This window comes from Pieris rapae, chromosome 23, assembly GCF_905147795.1.
Source record: "Pieris rapae chromosome 23, ilPieRapa1.1, whole genome shotgun sequence".
Classification (NCBI taxonomy): Eukaryota; Metazoa; Arthropoda; class Insecta; order Lepidoptera; family Pieridae; genus Pieris; species Pieris rapae.
This window is the reverse complement of record NC_059531.1, coordinates 2,154,886-2,176,720: the sequence shown is the minus strand read 5'-3', so window position 1 is coordinate 2,176,720 and position 21,835 is coordinate 2,154,886. Positions and strand designations below refer to the sequence as shown.

The 21,835-nt window shown below is 31.8% G+C and overlaps 3 protein-coding genes across 4 annotated transcripts in view; 1 reads left to right on the top strand and 2 right to left on the bottom strand.

Annotated features, from left to right (window-relative positions):
- Nucleotides 1–2,538, bottom strand: part of LOC110995502 (RE1-silencing transcription factor) — a 34,686-nt gene extending 32,148 nt beyond the window's left edge. The window contains exons 1-3 of one of the 2 annotated variants that reach the window (XM_045633407.1): nt 2,195–2,538; nt 1,709–1,879; nt 221–340 (exon numbers count right to left, since the gene is read on the bottom strand). In XM_045633407.1, the coding sequence (XP_045489363.1) occupies nt 221–340; nt 1,709–1,879; nt 2,195–2,347 (444 nt within the window). In that variant the 5' untranslated portion in view covers nt 2,348–2,538. The remainder of the gene's footprint in view (nt 1–220; nt 341–1,708; nt 1,880–2,194) is intronic. The other variant, XM_045633408.1, reaches the window with a different exon arrangement.
- Nucleotides 2,539–5,569: 3,031 nt separating this feature from the next.
- Nucleotides 5,570–19,962, top strand: LOC110999419 (multiple C2 and transmembrane domain-containing protein). The gene is made up of 14 exons (XM_022268457.2): nt 5,570–5,673; nt 7,706–7,793; nt 8,329–8,465; nt 10,490–10,636; nt 11,899–12,064; nt 13,514–13,695; nt 14,038–14,257; nt 15,131–15,276; nt 15,873–16,018; nt 16,728–16,792; nt 17,444–17,559; nt 18,138–18,247; nt 18,607–18,704; nt 19,568–19,962. The coding sequence occupies exons 1-14, from the start codon at nt 5,615–5,617 to the stop codon at nt 19,649–19,651; spliced, it is 1,764 nt and encodes a 587-aa protein (XP_022124149.2). The 5' UTR covers nt 5,570–5,614; the 3' UTR covers nt 19,652–19,962.
- LOC110999420 (multiple C2 and transmembrane domain-containing protein) overlaps nt 19,544–21,835 on the bottom strand; it is a 57,655-nt gene continuing 55,363 nt past the window's right edge. Inside the window, exon 14 of the mRNA XM_045633414.1 lies at nt 19,544–21,294. Within this exon, the coding sequence (XP_045489370.1) occupies nt 21,226–21,294 (69 nt within the window). The 3' untranslated portion in view covers nt 19,544–21,225. The remainder of the gene's footprint in view (nt 21,295–21,835) is intronic.

The following is a 21,835-nucleotide window of genomic DNA, read 5'->3' as shown; positions in this document are numbered from 1 at the left end:
AATATAGTATAAGTTCTTTTGCATCACTCGGATCGGGCTGTAGTAGATCAAAGTAAAGGATACAAAGAAATAGCTGGAAATCAAAACTATATGAATATGTATATTTCTGTGGTCATAATCATGTTTCTCAGTATGACTTATCATATGACCTATGGCCACAAATTTAAGTTACAGGTGTTAATTTCAGTTTCAGCTCTGTTTAACAGTAATAAAATATTACCTGAACATTGTATACATTTGCATCCTCATCTTCACTCTCCGATGTATCTTGCGAGGATACTTGCACTGTTGTTCCACCTTCAATAATTGTATTTACCACATCTTTGGAACTGTCATACACCTAGAAAAATGCAGTTCATTAGTAGCCTAATTTGTATATTATTAATCTGTCAAGCATTGGATTATAGGTACTTATGAAAATATGTTTAAGGAAGGATATATATATATCTGTGAAAATTATGAGGACTTAAGTAAGATGTTTACAAGCGTTAAGACTAGAAATGGGAATACATATGTCAATAGTAAATAACAATCTGTACAATACAAATAAAATCAATTTAAAATAATTTTAGTTTATATAGGAAATTTGCTTTTCTACACTAAATTAATGATTTCGTCCAAAGTAATTTAATACAATTTTTTTCCCTTCACTTACAGTGGTTGCTTGGAAGAGATTGCTAAAAAGCGATAAGGCCGCCAGTTTCTCTCCTTTTCATTTAACTATGTTCAATTTTTATATTGTAATGTAACCAAGTGTCAATAAATAAAAAATAAAGTTTGTTTTAGGTAGAAATATCAATTTCACTAAGACTACCTAAAAAAATATATACCGGATCAAGTTGTCAAATAATATTGCTAAATCGTTTAAATGTGATACAAAAGCTATACCCGTCTAATGAGGCATTATATATTTATATTTGCTTTAACATTAACATTAATTTTTTTGTTGTGCCAACATGTTTGTTATTCATATCTATGACATAAGTATCTCAACAAAATTGAGAGAGATATACCACATCAGTCAAGGAAATATTATATATAAATTGTGTGCATTTATTTATCCACATCTTATTTACAAACATTAATACTTTATTCAAAACAAATAACTAAATTAAATTAATTGTGTAATGTAACCTTATTCAATCATTTATAAACTATGTTTATATAGAGCGAGTTACCTGCACTCAAACTGTGTATGCAATTTTGCAGGGTATGGTTGAATTGAAAGTATAACTTTTAATGAATAAATATATTACATACATACATACATATTATTACAGTAGGGTTTTAATAGACCACATTTGACATCTGTCAGTGATAGTTTCATACAGTGTGTGCGCAGTTCTCAATTATAATAGATTATTATAATTATGGTCAACAATGTCACAGTTGGAAGTTATTCCAAAATAAATAGTATGTTATATCTACAGTTACAGTTAAATGAACTTATTACATTTGCCCTAATGAATTATATATATGTATAAATATTGTTAATATAAGGCAATACAGAGTTTAAACTTGGTGTCCGAAAAGAAACTAATCAACATACAGAAAAAGTTGCCATTTCTCTTCATGACTCGAACAACAAGGGCTTTAGTAATAGCTGTCATTTAAATTTATTACATTATTTATTACATATTTTAACTTAAGTTTCTACTAAAGTTTTATCTGTCATAAAATAAATTTTCAGTGGAAAAAAATATCTTACTTTTGACAGTGCTTTAGGCCAAGCAACAGGCTCGAATGCTTTCCCATTGCGGATGAACTTTAGAACTAGTTCCTCCGATTGTCTACAAATTTTCTTAAATTCATAAAATGAGTTCATAAAGAACTTGCAACGGTCACATATATATGTTGGCATTCTATCAGAAGGAAAAACCTGTAATAAATAGAAAATAATTAATTTAGAGTTAAGAATTTTTCATTCAGTATTGTTACACACCAGATGGCGCTTTTGAGGTCACTCCCAAATCAATCTAATATTTAGTGGATTTTACAACCGGAGCCATATAAGAAAATAGGAAATCATATCCACAAAATCAATTCTTATTTTAATATATTGCTACAATGTAAATATTCGTAAGTATACCTCCGAAAACATTATTTTTCTGTAGGCCATACTAGTCGTTGCGGTAAAATTGCAGTGGCGTCTGCTTCAAATTAAACTATAGATTATTAAAAAAGCTACACTTACCTCGTACGAGAGACATGACAAAACTTTAAATTTTAAACTTAAAGCGTCTTTATTGGTCTTATTTTTGGAATACAAACTCTTCAGAGGTGTTGTTTGCGTTAAACAAAACCGACACATTTTTGCCATGGTTAAAGTATCTTTTCTACTCTCCATTTTTAAAATTATTTTACACACTACACTAAAATCTAAATGTTGTTTTAGTTTTACACATAACCTCTATATGAAACGGGATTCGGGAATACAATTAACAAGCCAAGTAAATAATTAAAAACACTAGCGCTGCTTAAAGTTTAGTTTGAGACTTGAGAGTTGAGTGACATGCATTAATTAGCGCCACTCCCCACTAGTGGCGCTGCCGGCTGCGTGGCGTACACTGACGTAGGGATGTGACCATCGGATTGTTTTACGATTCAATCGATTCGGATCCGAAAAAAATATAGACCATGCTACTGGTTTGAATTTAATATTTCAAAGGGCACGGATCCAAATAGATTTAGATACAATGTAATATAATATATTATTTAGTCATCAATATGTATGATAAAGAGGAATGAGGAATTTTAGGTAGTTTTTTGTATATTTATATTTTTCAATTAAAAAGTGTAATATTTAAAAAATAGAGGTTTCCAATTACAAATATATACTTTATGCCTCCGTTAAAACTAATGTATTATATAATGTAATCAAAATATTTTTGAGTAAGTTAAATCTGAAAATTATATAATTATAATATATATCAATTCTATTTTCAAACTCAAGGGACCAGAAATAATATCACATGACCTAGATGACCGAGAGTTCAAAATAACAAGCGTTTATATGTCCAATAGGGGCGGGGGAACCAAGTAAATAAGAATTTGATCAAATTTTGTGACTTACTGTTTCTATATTAAATGCACAATTTATTATTTTGTAATTATTCCTTAATTTTTGTTTGACACTTTGTTTGTCATTTTCAGATTTCAGAGACAATATCATTGTCATTATGTCATCAAACAATTTACATAACTTAGTTACGTTTAAGAGAAGACTGGAATGCGAACATACTCATATCTCATTCATGTATACAGGTCTGTATGGTCTTCAAATTATAGATATATATAATAGAGAATAGGGAAGTCCTGACTTCAAGTTATTGCATTTTCAAACTATGCAATATACTATTCCTTCAATTTAAAATTATCTAGGGGATCAATTAACATTGATTTTAACAATAATTAAAATTCTAATTACCGAGAGATTCAAAATAACGAAAGTGAAATTGTCGAAAGTATTCCATACAATATTTATATATCTTTATTAATCGAATAAAGCACATGCGTTCCGATCCGCATATCGGTACGAAACGTCATGATCCTCAAATTCGGATCAAGCATATAACACATCACTAAATTGACGCTGGTCGACCACGCCTCTAGTGGTGAGTGGCTTCATTAAACGAAATTCGATTTTGATAATAATAATAAGATGGCGCAATTTGCATATCCTAAACGAATTATTATTTTTTAAAGTATTTCTTGGTAAATACATATTATATTGCAAAGAAAGTTTACACGATCAAAGATCATATTGGAACATACCGGCACTTGCTGCATATGGCAGTTTGGTAATTGGTGATAAGGTAGTTCAGTAGTCCAGGGAGCTGGATGGGAGGGTGATGATTAAATTCTTTGACTCAAAACGGGACATTAATTCCATATAGGTTAAATAATAATTTCTGCCACGTACTACCACGATGTGGAACCAACTGCCCACTGTAGTATTTACGAACCAATTCGACTTCACTCAAGAAAAGAGCGTACCGATTCTTAAAAGGCCGGGAACGCGCTTGCGAGCTTTCTGGCAGTCCGAGTGTCCATGGGCGGTGGTGTCACTTAACATCAGGTGCGCCTCCTGCTAGTCTGCCTCCTGTAACATTAAAAAAAACAGTTGCCTCCCAATATGTGTATGAAATTACATATTATTATGTACGTTTATAAAAACATTAATACATTTCTAAAACGCAGTGACTGTCACAATTTAAACACGAAGTAGGAATAGACTTGCTTTTTCCATCTTTCAGGCTTCATAAAACTGCTCACTCATTTATGGGGAAACGAATAAAGATATATAACAAAATTCCAAATGATATAACCAAATTTCCGCTATATAAGTTTAAACAATATATCAAGGAAACCCTAATAAAAAAAGAATATTACATAGTTCAAGAATACTAGACTATCTAAAGTTAGTTGGGAAAAGGGATACTTTTTAATAAAATCCCAGAGGCTCTTTTATCTCTGCCTTTTAATAAATTTAAGAAATGTATTAAAGAAAAGCTATGTAAAAAGGCTTACTATAAAGTTAGTGATTATCTAGTTCATAAAAGGGCCTGGGACTAGTGCTGGGCAGGCTACTTCTAATTAATTTGCTATATTTGTTTTAAACATTGTAGAAATGTTTGATGATTTTCTTTTTTTTTAAAAAGAGTACCGAGAGTTTTTTACGGAAGCTTTTTCTCTCGGCCTACACCCTCTGTCTTCTTTGCTGATGAGTAGTGATGCCTACATGTTCGAATTTAATGACGTGGAATAAGTGATTCCTTGAAGATCCTATGTTCCAAAATATACGTATTTTATTTTTTTTATTTTCATAGACGATAACAATGTGTGGCACTAATGCCGCTATTACATAGTGGAATGGCGTAACTTGAATGCACAATTATTGTCCAAATTTTACCTGAATGAATATATTACTTTTGAATTATTATTATTAAAATCAAGAACCAGGCGGCGCTTAACTGCAGTGCACAGGCGCTAATTAAAAAAAAAATAATAATTTATTCATGTAGGTAACATATTGTACACTTATGAACGTCAAAAAAAAAAATTCAATGGCGTAGAACGGAAGAGAAGAACTGGCAATAAACTTTCCGCCACTCTTTTTTTTAGATATTCAAGTTGTAGATAGATAGTACCCGTGACCCCAGATCTGGTGCTATCCTGAACAAATAAGTATCGCAAGCAACGAAATACTGATAGGGTTAAAGATAACCATAGAGATAATTTTTTTAAATTTAGTTTAATTTGTATTATTACTCTGAAAACATCGTGAGGAAACCGGCTGGCCTTAGACTCAAATAGCTGAAGACGTGTGTCAGACACGGAAGCCTGATCACCTACTTGTCTTTTAGATTGAAACATGAAGCTGATACAGAAATCTGAAGCCAACAGTTATATAGGTCACAGCATGACTGATGTTTTTTATAGGTATACTAGCTACATCCGTTTTAAAGATTAAATTATTAATCTGAAATTGAAAATAAACATACTTACACAATATTATCATTAATTAATAGATAAGATATGATACTAGGATAATTTGTGTAACATTTAATTTATATTTTATTTGTTGTGTGCATGTGTATTTGGTGTTATCAAAATGGATACTGCTTCAGAATCTGGGGTTACTTTTAGAAATAACTCTAATAGTATAAAAAGGTATGTTTATCTATCTATCTATACATATATATATTAATTAATTGCTGTTTGTTTGTCTCGCTAAATCTTGAAATAGTAGTGATGTTCAGGGAAGGTTTATAACGGTTGGAAATACATACACATACAATTGGCATTTTTAGTAGATTACATAACGTAATATACTAAAAATGCCAATTGAATTTTCCAATAAATATTTTATTGTTTTAGAAATAATTGGCACTTGTCATATATGTATGTTGTTTGATCTCGTTGTTTTAAACATTCTCTATTTTAAACAAATTTTATTTAAATACAAATAAATGTAGGTGATAAAAAGTTACCAGGTCATCAGGTCTAATAAACATCAGACGGAATTTTGCACAGTTTAAATAATGTGATTTATATCTATCTACACATATATAACTATCTGGTCTCGAAGCAAGAATACGGGTAAAAATTATAATTAATATTATTATTTACTTTTCTTTTTTTATTCTACCTCGGACAAGAAATAGTCTAGCTATACATAGGGGGAACGCTGTCGGAACAGGGAACTTAAACATTTCAAATCAAAAATATCTTTATTCATGTAGGTAAACAAGTGCACTTATGAACGTCAAAAAAATTAAATTAATAAAAATTTACATTTACTACCAGTTCACAATTAAAGGGTGTAGAGCGGGCAACAAGAACTGGCAAGAAACTTTCCTGGCGGATCTTTTTAATCGATGAGTTTTGAGTCATATTATATGAACTGGAGAAAATCAATCCTAAGAATTAGGATCATTTATTTAAATATTTATTTATTCACACTTCGTTGCTGGAAAGAAACACAAATATCACAATATACATATATACAACAAGGGATGCAACGGGCGGCCTTACCGCTAACAAGCGATCTCTTCCAGGCAACCCTAGTAAGAAAAGAAAACAATAAATAAAAAAATGATGAGTGCAAGAAGTGCATAACCAGAAGTTATATAAAAAACAAAATATATTTATATTAATCTATAGAACCTTAATCTAGAGAAAAAAAAAACAATATTAATAACTAACTAAAACTAAAAAGCTAATCTTACAGATTCAAGAATAGCAAATAGTGAATTACATTTACAAAACGATCATTTAAGTATTCGTTACATTTATAAAAATCATTAATAAATATTTTTATAAATGTGACGTAATTTACTTTTAACGAGGGCTTTGAATTTATTTAGTGATAATTCTCTTATTTCGCTTGGGAGTTTGTTGTAAAAACGAATACAATTTCCATATACATTACATATGTGTTACTCGCACACGCCATGATTACTCGCACGCACGCAGATGGTAGATTCTTTTCTACTTGCTTGATAATTTAGACCTTCACTCAAAATCATTATAAATTGTAGCCCATGTGTTATTCTGATGTATAAGCTATATTATTGTTGTTTCATTAAAATCTGTTATGTAGTTTTTACGTAAAAGAGTAACATATATCTATCCATACTTTTGCGTTTATAATATCAGTAGGATAATAACCGAATATAGACAAATTGAAATATATACGCGCGTCCGGTTTTTTGAAATGCGTACGTTGAAACGACCGTATACGCGCAAAAAAATACGCTAGTCTGAAACGCTGACTTCATGGTTAATATATTACATTAGAAACACTACACACGTTTAAAATTTATGTAAACTCTAGGATGTTTCACTGTCACTGTCTACGTATAGAAAAGAAGTAACCACCACCACTTTGCGGAACCAGCTGCCCACTGAAGTATTTCCGAAGCAATTCGACTTAGGGTCCTTCAATAAAAAAATTTTAAAAGGCCAGCAACGCAATCCCGAGCCTTCTGGCATTGATTATCCATGGGCGGCGGTTTCACTTAACATCAGGTGAGCCTCCTGCCCGTTTGCCCCCTTTTCTATAAAAAAATGTTTTTTATTACAGAAAACAATCATCTGTAATAACGATTCCGATATTTTATTCAAGTGTGACAAGTGTTGCCTGCCATTACACATTCGAACTTCAATAGATTACTATTTAATAATATAATTATTGTTCAAGATGGCGTCCCAGCTCCCTCATGAACATAGTGTTTAAGAATAACAAAGCCGAGTCAATGTTACAGTCAATCGATGTTGATAAAGAAATGGTAAGTAACACGATTTCTATAAATTTACATTTTGACTTATAAATAAATTAGTCTAGTAAATCCTTGACAAATTAGAAGTTAAAATTCCTAGTTTGTCGATCCAAATACTCTTCTCTGTCTTTTTAATGCCATCATACCACCTCTCCAGTGTCCTACCTTCTCTTTCTCCAGAAGGAAGAGGTCGTTCCGATATTTTCTACAGGTTGTCGAATTGTTTAACAAATTAAAATATTATTAGTCTTATTTTTATTTATTAACACTTCGTTACATAAAATATAAAAATTGAACATATTTAAATGAAAAGCGCAACTGGCGGCCTTATCGCTTTTGAGCGATCACTTCCAGGCAACCACTAAAATTGTTCTAGGATTTCGTATATATTTAGTGTACCTGGCCGGCCCATCTCCATTTAAGTTTTAGGGCATATTGCTTAGCGTCATTTGGTGTTTCTGCGTGTACCTTAGTCATAGACAATAGTTACTTTAATGTAGAACGTATAGTAAATCGCACAGCTTACATATTTTTTTATTTTCAGAACGAAAAGAAAATCAATAGATCAAAATCGCTTAACAATAGTTGGACAACAGTGGTTTCTGTTGTTTTGATTGAAGCTAAGAATGTATCACATTTGCTTCAAGATGACATGACAAAAGGACTGTATTGCAAATTACGGTAATTTTTTCCTTTCTAATATATAAATGTGCCGAAATGGAATGTTCAAAAATCGAATTTCTTTATAAGATTCATCTCGACGGTACAGAAAACAAATAAAATCACATATTTTCCTTATTTGAATTTGGAATTATCCTCTTTAAAATCTAAACTTTTTATAATAAACCCAGCCAGATACAAATAGCATAGCCAAACAGATTTGATTTAATGTTCATATAATGGGAAAAGACCTTTTCCCCAACCTAATATAGAAGATAATCAACATTTATATAATATATACTTTGGTTCTGGATACGAACGATATATACGTTAGTCTTCATTTATGAAAAAAATTCTCTCTCAAAAATTCTTCTCTCAAAAAAAATTCTTTATTTGTTTAGCAACAATAGGATTCAGATTGGACTCTATTTAACATATACATAGAAATATATGAAATCGAATGGATATGTTTAATTAATTATCAATCAGAAAATAGATACGATTGGCCTTTCTCGAAAATAAATGCCGTGATAGTGATAACAGTGATAATTGAAAAATAACCTCGTGTTAATTATGAAATCAAGTATTATCAAAATCATGTCTTTGTAATTGATTAACTATAATTCTTAAACTACTGAATTGATTTTTATTTTTTTAATAGCTGACCTGGCAAATGTCGTTTTGCCATGTATTATATGGTTGATTGTAGAGGGTTGAAAATTTAGGGTGGTTTGTATTTTTTAATGCTGTTGATACAGTTGATAAAAAAATTTTTTTTCTAAAAATTAAAAAATGTATATGGTGGACTACCTAACATTTACGGGGATGAAAAGTAGATGTTGTCGGATTCTCAGACATACCCAATATGCACATAAAATCTCATGAGAATCGGTCAAGCCGTTTCGGAGGAGTTTAACCACAAACACCGCGACACGAGAATTTTATATATTATTAGGTACATATGAAATTGGCGTTTTATATGGGAGGAACAAAAAGTCGAATATTTTATAAATATAATATATTTAATTAATCAAAGTATGAACCATTGTTTTCTATGCACTTTTGCCATCTCATTGGTAGTTCATTGATCCCTTTACTAAAAAAACCAGTCGGACGGGAATCAATAAAATATCTGTGAAGGCGATTTGGACTGCCCCATTAGAGTTAAATTTTTTCCCTTGCAAGAAGTTGTCCATATTTCGAAAAAAAAATGGTAATCTGTTGGAGCAAGGTCCGGGGAGTACGGAGGATGTCTTAGACATTCCAACAAAAAAAAAGAAGAAAAAAAACAAATAAATGACAGTCATCGCAGCACAAATACATGAGTAAATAGCTGTACAAATTTGAATTTGGAATTCCTTACCAAAGAGGAGAACATCGTGATTAAAGTGGCCAGTACGAAATACGCCAATTTCATATGTAAGGACCTAATATAAGATAAAACACTTTTGAACAGTTCAACAGTTCAACTCGAATATCAGCATCACCACGATAACTGGAAATCTCCACGATCCGCATCCCAAGACACTTCCTCTGGGAGACGAACTTCAATTGCTTAAAGAAAGAGAGAAGAGGAACGAATATATCAATCCGCAAGACCGCTAACGCACCACATATATATAAATATGGGTCCAGACGACCCTACAGGACGCCGATAACGGGCAGGAATCGCATGCATAGACATGTAATTTAGTATATCTTAACAAGTCGGAAATTTTGACGTCCTACTAGACGGAAAAATTTCCCCCCCTTTTTTCCATCATCTTTTTTGAACTATGTTAATAATATAATTTAGTTTTAGGGGCGAGGATATAAAATGATTATGTTTCGTCTAATTGTGATTGGCCAATAATGTATCTAGTTTAAGCACGCGATGCGAACGAACCAATCACAAACAAACGACACGCGCGCTTTTGTTTTTCATACAGCCTTAGTGTGTTTTTTGTCTTCTTGACAGAAAATCTGTGTCCAGTTTGTGTTTCCACCAAACAAACTTCTTTTCTATTTCAGATACAATAAATAAAATAAATAGTTTATGTTTTCAGGTTGGGAATAGAATCGTTTAAATCGAAGTCATCTCCAAACAGTATACACCCAGAATGGCGTGAGAGGTTCAAGATGCATCTATATCATGACAATATTCTCCATGTGTCGCTATGGGATCGAGGGAACTCGAAAATATCAATAGGCAGGTATATATTTCTCAGTTTTTAATGAAGATAGAGCAGATCTTATATATAAAATTCTTGTGTCACGGGGTTAGTAACCGAACTCCTCCGAAACGGCTCGACCGATTCTCATGAAATTTTGTGTGCGTATTGGGTAGGTCTGAGAATCAAACAACATCTATTTTTCATCCCCCTAAATGTTAAGGGTGGTCCACCCCTAAATTTTTTTATTTATTTTTTAGACAAAATTTTTTGTTTTTATTTTTTTACGATACACCATACAAAAATACATGCAACCCTAAATTTTCAACCTTCTACAATCATTCCTTATGTTTTTTTTGTTAATTATAAACTTTAATTTTTTGGCACAAAAACATGGCAAAACAACGTTGGCCGGGTCAGCTAGTAATTCTATAAAAACAGGGGGCAAACGGGCAAGAGACTCGTTTGATGGTAAGTGATACCGCCGCTAACCATGGCCAGTATCTTGCGTATGCCTTTTAAGATCTCTTTTCTTTAAGCACTCTTACGCCCGAACCCAATAATTAATCCACATTCTTCGAAAACAATCTGAGATCAGACCGTACAAGTCGATCGATCTTCTATCTGCATCCTAATAACCAAATTCTACGAAGACCACCATTTTTGGAGACGAATAGAATGCAATCTCTTCGCTCTTTACATTAATATTTGACAATCAATATTGATTGATTATATAATCCAAATAAAGTAAATAAAACCGTACAAATACTATTAACATGTTTAAAACATATCAAATGGCTTAAATGGCTAAGTTAAAATCTAAAGAAAGGATATTGGCACAGTGTAACTGTCATTTTCATACAATCGTCTATCCACATACACCGATCCGACCTACCATGGTTAGCTTGTATCGACAGATGGCTATTGGGTTTGGGCGACAATACATATTGGGATGCTAATAGGTGATCGATCGAATGTCACGGTCTGATCTCAGATTGTTTTCGATCTAAGATTGTGTATTAATTATTGATTTCGGGCGTTAGTTTTTTTTTTTTTTATAGAACAGGGGGCAAACGGGCAGGAGGCTCACCTGATGTTAAGTGATACCACCGCCCATGGACACCCTCAATGCCAGAGGGCTCGCGAGTGCGTTGCCGGCCTTTTAAAAATTGGTACGCTCTTTTCTTGAAGGACCCTAAGTCGAATTGGTTCGGAAATACTTCAGTTAGCAGCTGGTTCCACAGAGTGGTGGTCCAAATGTGTCATGGCAGAAGGAGAGACACTAATTTTATATATTTTGACAGTTGTGTGGTGGATTTAGCGAAATATCAAAAGGAGCGTACTCATGATTTATGGCTGGACCTTGGAGAGAGTCCTGCAAAAGTCCACCTCTCCATTACCATGTGTGCTGTACGAGCTGCGGTCTCAGATGAATGTATATGCAACTTCAATAAATATAAAGAAACATATGTATGTATACTATTTATAATAATCTATACTAATATTATAAAGAGGAAAGGTTTGATTTTTTGTTTGTTTGTTTGTTTGTATGAATTGAATAGGCTCATAAACTACTGGACCGATTTTAAAAATTCTTTCACTATTCGAAAGCTACATTATCCACGAGTAATATAGGCTATATTTAATTTTGAACAAAAATAGGGTTCCGTAAGATATTAGGGTTTTTCGGACACAAGGTGTAAAAAATCAACCAAAAAAGTTACTTATTTCGAGTACCCTGCCTAAACTATTAAAGATAGAACCATAAAATGTTCTAAGTAACTGTAGATCTTATAAATATCTACAAAAAAGTCCGCGACACACTATACCTATCTATGTTGAGTGAGGCACAATAACCATAAATGATATACATGGCAAAACGACGTTTGCCAGTTCAGCTAGTAATTTATAAATACCAAATTAAAACAAAATTGAAAACTTTGGTTCCTGTAGCAGTAAAAAAAACGTCATTTAATTCGAACCTGTAGGCATCTCTAAGGACAGAGGGTGTTGGCCGAGAGAAAAAGCCGGCGTCAAAAACTCTCGGTACTCTCTTAAAAAAGCAAATCATCAAATTATACTTATTTTAATACAAATATAACAAAATATATATAAGAAATAATATACAATTAAATCATATATAAGAAATAATAAGCACACAATAAAATTTACAAGAAATTGTTAGTAGTTAAAGCTGAAAAAAAATCATCATTTTAGAATGCTATATCACTAATTTTATTTACTGTGGAGTCACCGGTACTATCTACCAGGCGCCAGTAAATGTACTAACTGCCCGTTATATGTTCTAAACATCTCTCTTCTCCAATCACAACAGCACCGCATTCTTTTTCTAGTATCTGGAAACTTGCGTTAGATCCAACGTCGTTGGAGGTATATAGTTGATAATAGTATAACTCTCCAATGTTACCGGTTTTATCAAATTAGACATCCATTATCAGGATATTGATCTTTTCCACCTCAAAAAAAAAAAGATCTCAAGAAGTACTTAAAGAAGCGGAAAGACTCTGATTTTGTTTAAGTAGTAGTTTTAAATTTTAAGTATTATTTGTTGTTTTAAATATATCTTTGTTTATTACTATAGTTGCTTTTTTCTGTTTTATATACATATATTGTTTATCTATGTAATCTGTTGTGGCTTTCTGTATTGTCTTGTAATATGTATAAGCTGTTAGATTACTTATAATTAACTAAATAAATAGTGATAAGTATGCTATAAAAAAATGTTTAACGCAAATTTGATGCGAATCATAAATATTTGATAAACTGAACTGTTTTAAGACTGATGTATCAATAGAATACTAAACTATTTAAATATGACTTAGTGTCTGAAAAAATTGTGGACACAACAACAAACAATATCACAGTTATAACCTCTGTTAATGTCGATTGAAATTCCAGAGAATTTCCAATTTGGATATGAATTTGAATGATGTTGGAGTGTTCCACGTGAAGGTGATTGGAGCAAGAGGTCTTGGTTCAAAGCCAAGTGCGTACTGTACTCTGCAAGTAGACAATCAAAAGGTGCAAACGCATCGAGCTGGTACCACTACAGAGATCGTCTGGAACCGCTGCTATTTATTGTAAGTGTGAAAAAAGACGATGGATGTTGATGTGAGTGATTGGTCAAAGAGTTGTCAACGCATTTTGAGGCAGGTTTAATTGACTAAGTAACGAACACAATCAAAATATTAATTTATGAATACTTTGTTGTAGTAGAGTAGTAAAAGTATTCAGAAATACAGTACAATAAGAATACTGAAATAAATAGGCAACTGGCAGGCAACCACTAAGAGTTTTTTTTTTTATTAAAAATTATATAAGCTTTAACTAGAGTTGGTGGGTAATTTCTAGGCAAGATCTGAGGCCAGACCTAATTTTAATATAACGAAAAAAGTCAATTTAGAAAAAACTGTATTTTGCAGCAATATAAGCGATGTATCATCAACGCTAGATCTCAAAGTGTATGAAAGCTCGATTGCTAATACGCTTCTCAACGAGTCTATAGGAAAAGTGTCGATTCCATTGTTGAGGGTAGTGAACAATGAAAAGCGCTGGTATGCTTTAAAGGACAGGAATAAGAGGAATAGTGCAAGGGGCGACCACCCACGAGTGCTTCTTCAGATGACGCTGAAGTATCATCCAGTAAGTAACTTTCCTTAGGTTTTGTTTGTCTAGATAACTAAATAAATTTAGGAATTATTTCGTCAGCAAAAAATTCAGTGCTAGTTGGAACAGTATAAATTCACAACGTGAATATATCCTAACCTAACAAATATAAGATATATAGGAATTTATTTCAAACACACAAATGTAAAGTATTCACAATCTTAATCTACATCCGATAAAAAAATTAATAAATGGACGCTGAAAATTAAAATAAATCTATACTACTACTATCTACTAGCTCAATTCTTATTTATTTATTTATTAATTTAAATATACATTCTAAAACAATGTGCATGCCTAAAAATACAAGAAAATATGACATCACAAATTTAACATACACATACATATACACATCAATTACATTAGAACTTAAGCAATATATGAAAGGGAAAAACTAAAGAAACGATCACAAAATAAACAAAAATAAAACAAAACAAAATATTAATAATATCTAAAACTAATAGATAAAAATAACAGTAATGAAACAAAAAAATGAAAACTTAAACCACATTAAGAGCCTACAAAACAAAGTTACGCTAAGTTGGTAAACTTGTAAAACACATTAATATTTTCATCAATGTTTGTAATAATTGTTTACTTGTAAGAGCGAGATAGCTTATTCTCTGGACTATTAAAACTAGCAGATAAGCGAGACGTAGGTACATAATATACGACTTTTAGTTCGAGTTATTTTAGGAATACAAAGAAAGGATAATTTTGTAAGAAGATTAGTGTGGATATTAAAGTTAAATATTTTATATAAATAAACTAGATTAATGAAGTTACGTTGGAGTTTTAGAGTTTTCTTAGTTAGTTATTCTATAATATTTTAATAAACCACAATTTTAGGTGAAGGCATCGCTGCAATTGTTTCAAGCCAAGGAAGAGCAACACGTGAAGAAAGGAATGAAGTTTGATATTGGTCTATTGTATAGCAACGTTGTGTTTGTCTCACACGTATTCCAGGCATTAGAACAAATTAACGAATTTTACAAGTAAGGAACGCTTCTCATATTAGGGATTCGATAATGGCTTGGCTTGACTTACGGTCCCATGTGGGGCAGAGAGCATTCGGAGAACACCTGTCTCAACAAAGCCTGCTCGGTTTGGCAACTCTGGTAACTTCAGTTCAGGTTCTGTTATAAGCAATGATGCGCTATGGTAGGTTCTGCTTTACCCTCGCGAGTCGCGAGGGGGGTGTTTAGGCACGTTCGGGGCATATGCCCCCTTAGGGTGGTATCTATGTTCACGCCCTGTTAATACGATGGGGGCTGTAGCTGTGGAACCAGCTGCCGAACCAATTCGACTTAGGGTCCTTTAAAATAGCGTAACAATTTTTAAAAATCCGGCGACGCACTCACGAGACGGACAATGGGCGGCGATATCACTTAACATCAGATGAGACTCCTGCATGTTTGCCCGCCTGATCTATAGAAAAAATACTTGGACCGTAATTCTGATGACGTAGGTAATCTCCGCGCTTATAATGAAGGTAACCTGCGTAAGAATTCACAGCCTAAGACTTAGCAGGTGTTTTAAGATTAAAAATTGGTGTTAAATGTATTAATAAGTATATCGATTTATTCCTCAGACGATTATTCGAATGGGACGACCGTGAATTTTCATTATTCGTATTAATTGGATGGATTATCTTCTGCTATTTCATACAAATCTGGATGATACCACTATCATTATTATTGCCATTTCTCTGGCATTGGATATGGAATAGACACCAAGGTATTATATAGAATATAAATAATTTAAGCACAATAAATTGTAGCGACACGAATTCAAGTCCGACCAGTCACCTCAAGTAGCATCCGTTAACGAGCACGACGCATGGTCAGTCATAAACTAAAACCCAATTTTTAATTGAAAGAGTATTGTCATTATCATTTTTTATACGATCTGTCACACAGAGTTGTTTTTTAATAGTTAAAAAGTAATTAAGATGAAATAAATGGATGAACTATGATGGAGCTATGAAGTCTGGCGCTGCTTTTGTTTTTTAGACAGTACTTATTCAGTAGTAATCTTGATGCTTAAGAGAGACATGATTGGTAAATCAGTTGACGTTTGCAACTCGCACTGCGATACGATGCACAGACTTCCCCCACTCCCTTGTTTAATGTTCACGATGTTTGCCGGTATATGTACAAAACATAACAACAAATTTAATAATTTAAATAATTCTTAAAAAAATATTTTAAAAAATTCAGGTAACTTTTACCTATAATGGCTTTGTTTGTTGTTTCATGTTGAAAATATGTTTTGATTTACCATCTCGATTCTGTGCTTTGTAAAACTGTTATGTTATGTTTCTGTTTATATGTGTATTCCGTTTTGGCTTTTGTGTGTAATGTAATAGTTTGATTATTGTTTAATGTATTAGCTGTAGGAATACTTAAATAAATAAAATAAATAAAAATAAATAAATTTATTTTAGATAACGTACTTGTCGCACGAGAATCATCTAAGGAAGATGAATCGGACTTAAATAATAATGTAAAGGTAAGGCATATAGCCACTATTTCACATAATATTACTTGCCCCGGGGAACAAATTCGTAAAAGCAAAATCTATTTTTGGATAACAAAAAGCTAACATACATATAATATAAAATATCTATATTATATGAATGCAAGATAGCAAGATTATATTTATTTTATTATTTATTATAAGACTATTTTATTTTTAGTTTATTGTTTAATTTATATATACATATTTTTTATCACTTTTGTGTGAAATGTTAATTGTGTGAGTTATTTGTAGCTTTTTAACTGGGCATTACTTTGTTCACCTTTTATAATCGATGGTAACTTATTATAAATTATAATTGTAATATTATCTGTATTTTATAACTTCTGTAACTTAAGTAAATTCATTTATTTTCGTTTAAGTAATAACAAAATAAATTCCTTATTATATTTAGGGCCTGTTTCACAATGTATGGATAAAGTGCCAAATAGCTATGCAACACATAAATTATTCGAAAGATAAAAGTTCCGAATAAGATACTTCGCGTTTCATGACAAATAGCGCTATCTGACAGTTGTGAAACGCAAAAATGCTGTTTATCCTACAAATAAGTAATAAATAGCTTGTTTGGAACTTATCCGGACATTGTGAGTCAGTCACTAAACTGTTTTTTAAAACTTTCAGGACGAGAGCGACAAAGGTCTATTTGGTCGAGTTAAAATAAATGAAATACCGCAAGTTACTGTGACAGTCACAACAGGGATTGAAATGATTGCTTCATATGCAGAGAGAGCTCAGAAGTAAGAATGCTACTTTATATTTTCCGCTTTCAATATCAAATTTCGTTTGTAGGGGACTGATAAAATTAATGATTACTAAAATATACGAGTATTAAAAGTTCAGTATATGGGCATCCAATTAGTCTCAAAGCGTTATGTACGCACTACTTAAAAAAAATACAATATGTTTATTATTGAAGATAAGATACAAAGTATCACTTATTCCACGTCTTTCAATTTCTATATTAGTTTAAATGGGATCGGAAAATGAAAGTTCATGTCAACTTTCTACATGTACTAGGTACTGTTATGGCATCTTGACTAAATTCAATGGATTTAACGATACTTTTGAGTCTTTTGCATTGGAATTTTATGAAATATCTAATATATATGGTCTTTTTGGATCTAAGGCAAGCCGGTTTCCTCACGATGTTTTCCTTCACCGTTCGAGCGAATGCTTCCCGCACTACAGCGCACATATTATAATTGAATCATTACATTTAGTTTCGACAATAGACAAACTCTTAAATCGAATTGTACTTTTCCGATCGGATAACGCTTCGGAAAGTTATAACACCACAGGTAATTTATATTTTCAGTTTAGTCAGCTTCAAGGTACCGTTTATTAGCTACGTAGCGATATTCCTACTGATTGGGGCGTCTTTTGGTCTTTATCTCATACCATACAGATACATCATGATGGCTTTTGGTAAGAAAAATTGTACTTACATTAACCTGATTTATTATGTATATTTATTTTATTTATTTATTCACACTTCGCTGCAAAGAAACACAAATAACTGAATACATAAAAAAATACAAGGGATGCAACGGGAGGCCTTATCGCTAATAAGCGATCTCTTCCAGGCAACCCTAGTAAGAAAAGAAAACAATAAATAAAAATGATGAGTGCAAGAAGTGCATAACCAGAAGTTATATATAAAAATATATATATATTTATGTTAATCTATAGAACCTTAATCTAGAGAAAATAAAAAAAAACAATATTAATAACTAACTAAAACTAAAAAGCTAATCTTAAATAAAATATTTAATGATAAATTGCAGGTATAATGAAATTCACAAGGAAATACTTAAATCCGAATCGTGTTTTAAACAACGATTTATTGTATTTCTTCTCAAGAATACCTGATGACGCAATATTGGTATGTAATATAATGTTTTTAGTATAGTAGTACCTCGATAAACGTGTTCTTTAATATACGATTTTTTTGAGATGAAAGTAAACTCAAAAAAACTTTATTCATATAGTAAAAGTAAATTAAACAAGTACAATTATTAACGTCGAAAGAAAAGATGTTAAATTTATATTTACTACCAGTTCGCTAGTCTAAGGTGTAGAACTAGTATGAAACTTCCACTCCTTATAATCGCCAAGTTTTTAATACAAATTGTTTTAACTGGAACAAATCAATCCCAAGGATTCGGATCATTTAAATATTCGTCAAATTTATAAAAAGCTTTATTAATTAATTTACGTTTAACGAGAGCTTTGAATTTATTCAGAGATAATTCTCTAATTTCGCTTGGGAGTTTATTGTAATAAAATTTCTATATAAGAGTCTCTCAGGAGTCTGGTTGGAGTGCAGCAAGATTTGTGATGGCACCAATATAAGACCTCTGTCTGTTTGCTTGCTTTGCGATTGAGACCGATTGAGAGAGAGAGAGAGAAAGAAATCGACAAAAAATCGGTTGATGTATTCGTTTAGTAGTTACATATTAGATGTCAATTCTGTCGCATAATGTCTTGTGCAGTAAACGCAGGTTTTTTATTTATTTATATTATTATTAGCACGTATACAGTGTGAATATAAACAAGTACATGGTGTAATTATATACTGGTACATGATCATCTAATGGGGATTTTACCTTAGTAAAAATTAACTAGGAAATTTCACTTCTGACACGTGTACTTTGGAAGCACGTTCTTTTATATAGTGCATATTAACTCAGGTAAATAGGGTGATTAAATTAAACAAAATCATCAAAAATAATCATTTAATTACAGAAAGATTGGAAGGAATTACACATACCGAAACCACAGGAGGATAATTCTAGATATCTGGCAAGATCTGTCAGCACCTCAATTTGAGGCATACCATTTGCGACCTCCGCTAATTATTTGTAATTATACAGTAATATATGTGATATTATAGCGATAATGACAATCTAAGATTTATGTAGACTTAAGACGAACATACTTTGCGGTGGGTTCAGTCACGTGACATACACATATACGATTAGCGTTGAAGGGTCACGCCTGTCGCTAAGCATACTTGTCTAGTCCAACTTGGTTTGTTAAATATCTGTTGCAGCTAGCTTAATAATCCGTTAAATTAACGGCCTGGCCTTTTGACTAAACGGCGCTGTTTAACAAGCGGCCTGAAAGATATTTAGCCGTAACGTTAGAAACAATATTTAAAATGGCATTCGTACGCTAGAGTGAGCATGTGGCAAAAATAAAAAAAAGTAAAACATCTGATTAAAATATTTCTTTAAAAATTAAATTGATTGAGTCAGTCACAGCTGAATTCACATTATTATTGTTACTACACTCGTCCATTGTACTTGTTGATTCTCATTAAACTTTGGAAAACACCATCAAAGTTGTGATTTGCCGACGCCATATTGACAGTTTGAAGTTTCGTTTCGAGATTGAGAGGCTGGGCAAGAAATAAAACGTCATCGATCCATGTCATTTTCCTGGCTGTTTGATCAACTGGCTGAATAACTTTCAGGCCGCAAGTTAAACGGCGCCGTTTGGTTAAAAGTCTAAGATGTTAATCAATCGGTTTATTAAGCTAGATGGCTGCGACATTACGTTATAAATATAACTCATAAAATGTCGACATATTAAAATATTTTTAGAAATATAGTAAACAACTTTATATGTATTGCTTTTTATTTCTATTATTAACCATTTAATTATTAAATCATGTTAATAAACCTAATTTATTAAGAGATTAAAAATTTGCTCATGTATGTAAAGACACGAAATTTCAATTAAATATAATATTAAAGCATTTTTTATTAAATTTATTTATTCAACCTTATTTTATGTTTACCAGCGGAGGTCTGAGGTATTTATTGAAATCACTTAAAAATACTTTATAAACTACGATCACAATGTTTTAGTAACAACGACAAAGAATTGAGCAAAACTTGTCTACACTCTACGAATACATAAATAATAATTAATTGCATATTAAAATTTAGTTTTACTAATTAAATCGACAACAAAACCTTTTCGGTTCTCCAACCTGACAGCTGTCACTAATGAAATATGAACGTGTCCTCTAAATGTCAACATGACAGCGCGCCATGTCAAACTAAATTGGCGCTAAATGCAGATAATGCACAGCAGCATAAAATGCTATTTTTATCACATTAAATATTTATATAATTATATATATACCTACGGAGTTTACCATCTTGTAATCAAAATCTTATGGGCTTAAAATAGTAATTATTTATTAGTAATTTTTTAAATGGTACAGGAAATTTTTATCACAGCATTCAAATATTTCAATATAATATCCTTTATTATATCGTAAATATTCTCTATGACCCATTTCGCAGTCTATGAAACGTTCATCTCCTCTATGGCACTACGTTAGTAGGTTGGGAATGAGCGTAAATAAATGCAGACGTTTGCACATATTTGTACTATCGTCTCTTTTCCGGGTCTGACCGACCTTCAACTGCTTCTGGAACCTTCAGCTCGCGCCATTGTTTCTGTGAAGAGAAACTATATTAAATATCTAGAGATAGCTAACAAATAAAAATATCCTATATTCAAGTAATAATAAATATTACATTCGACATATTTGTGTTCGGAGAGCGAATACAGTATTGTATATATATATATGCGATATTGGGTATATTATGTTTAATATTATAAAAAAAAAATTCTCGATATTATGATATTGCTATAGTTTGTAAGGATAATGTATGTATTTCTGTTATAAATAAACAGTTTATTGTTTTTAATATTACTTAGTACGGACCATTTGTCGGCCCATTTGCACAGAGTCATTTTGTGAGGTGGGAAAGCTGAAATACCCGTAAATGATTTATGAGTGCAAGTGCCCTTTTTAATTCCTTGATTAAATACTTAAAGCTTAATAATATAATATTTATATTATTATTATAGACCTTTTACTTTCTGAGGTTCAATTTACCAGCAGCAAGCCAATGGTGGCAGATTTTTAAGGCAAATTTGGGAACCAATTTTTTTTGCATACTCATAAATAAAAAGAGTACTCCATGATGGTTC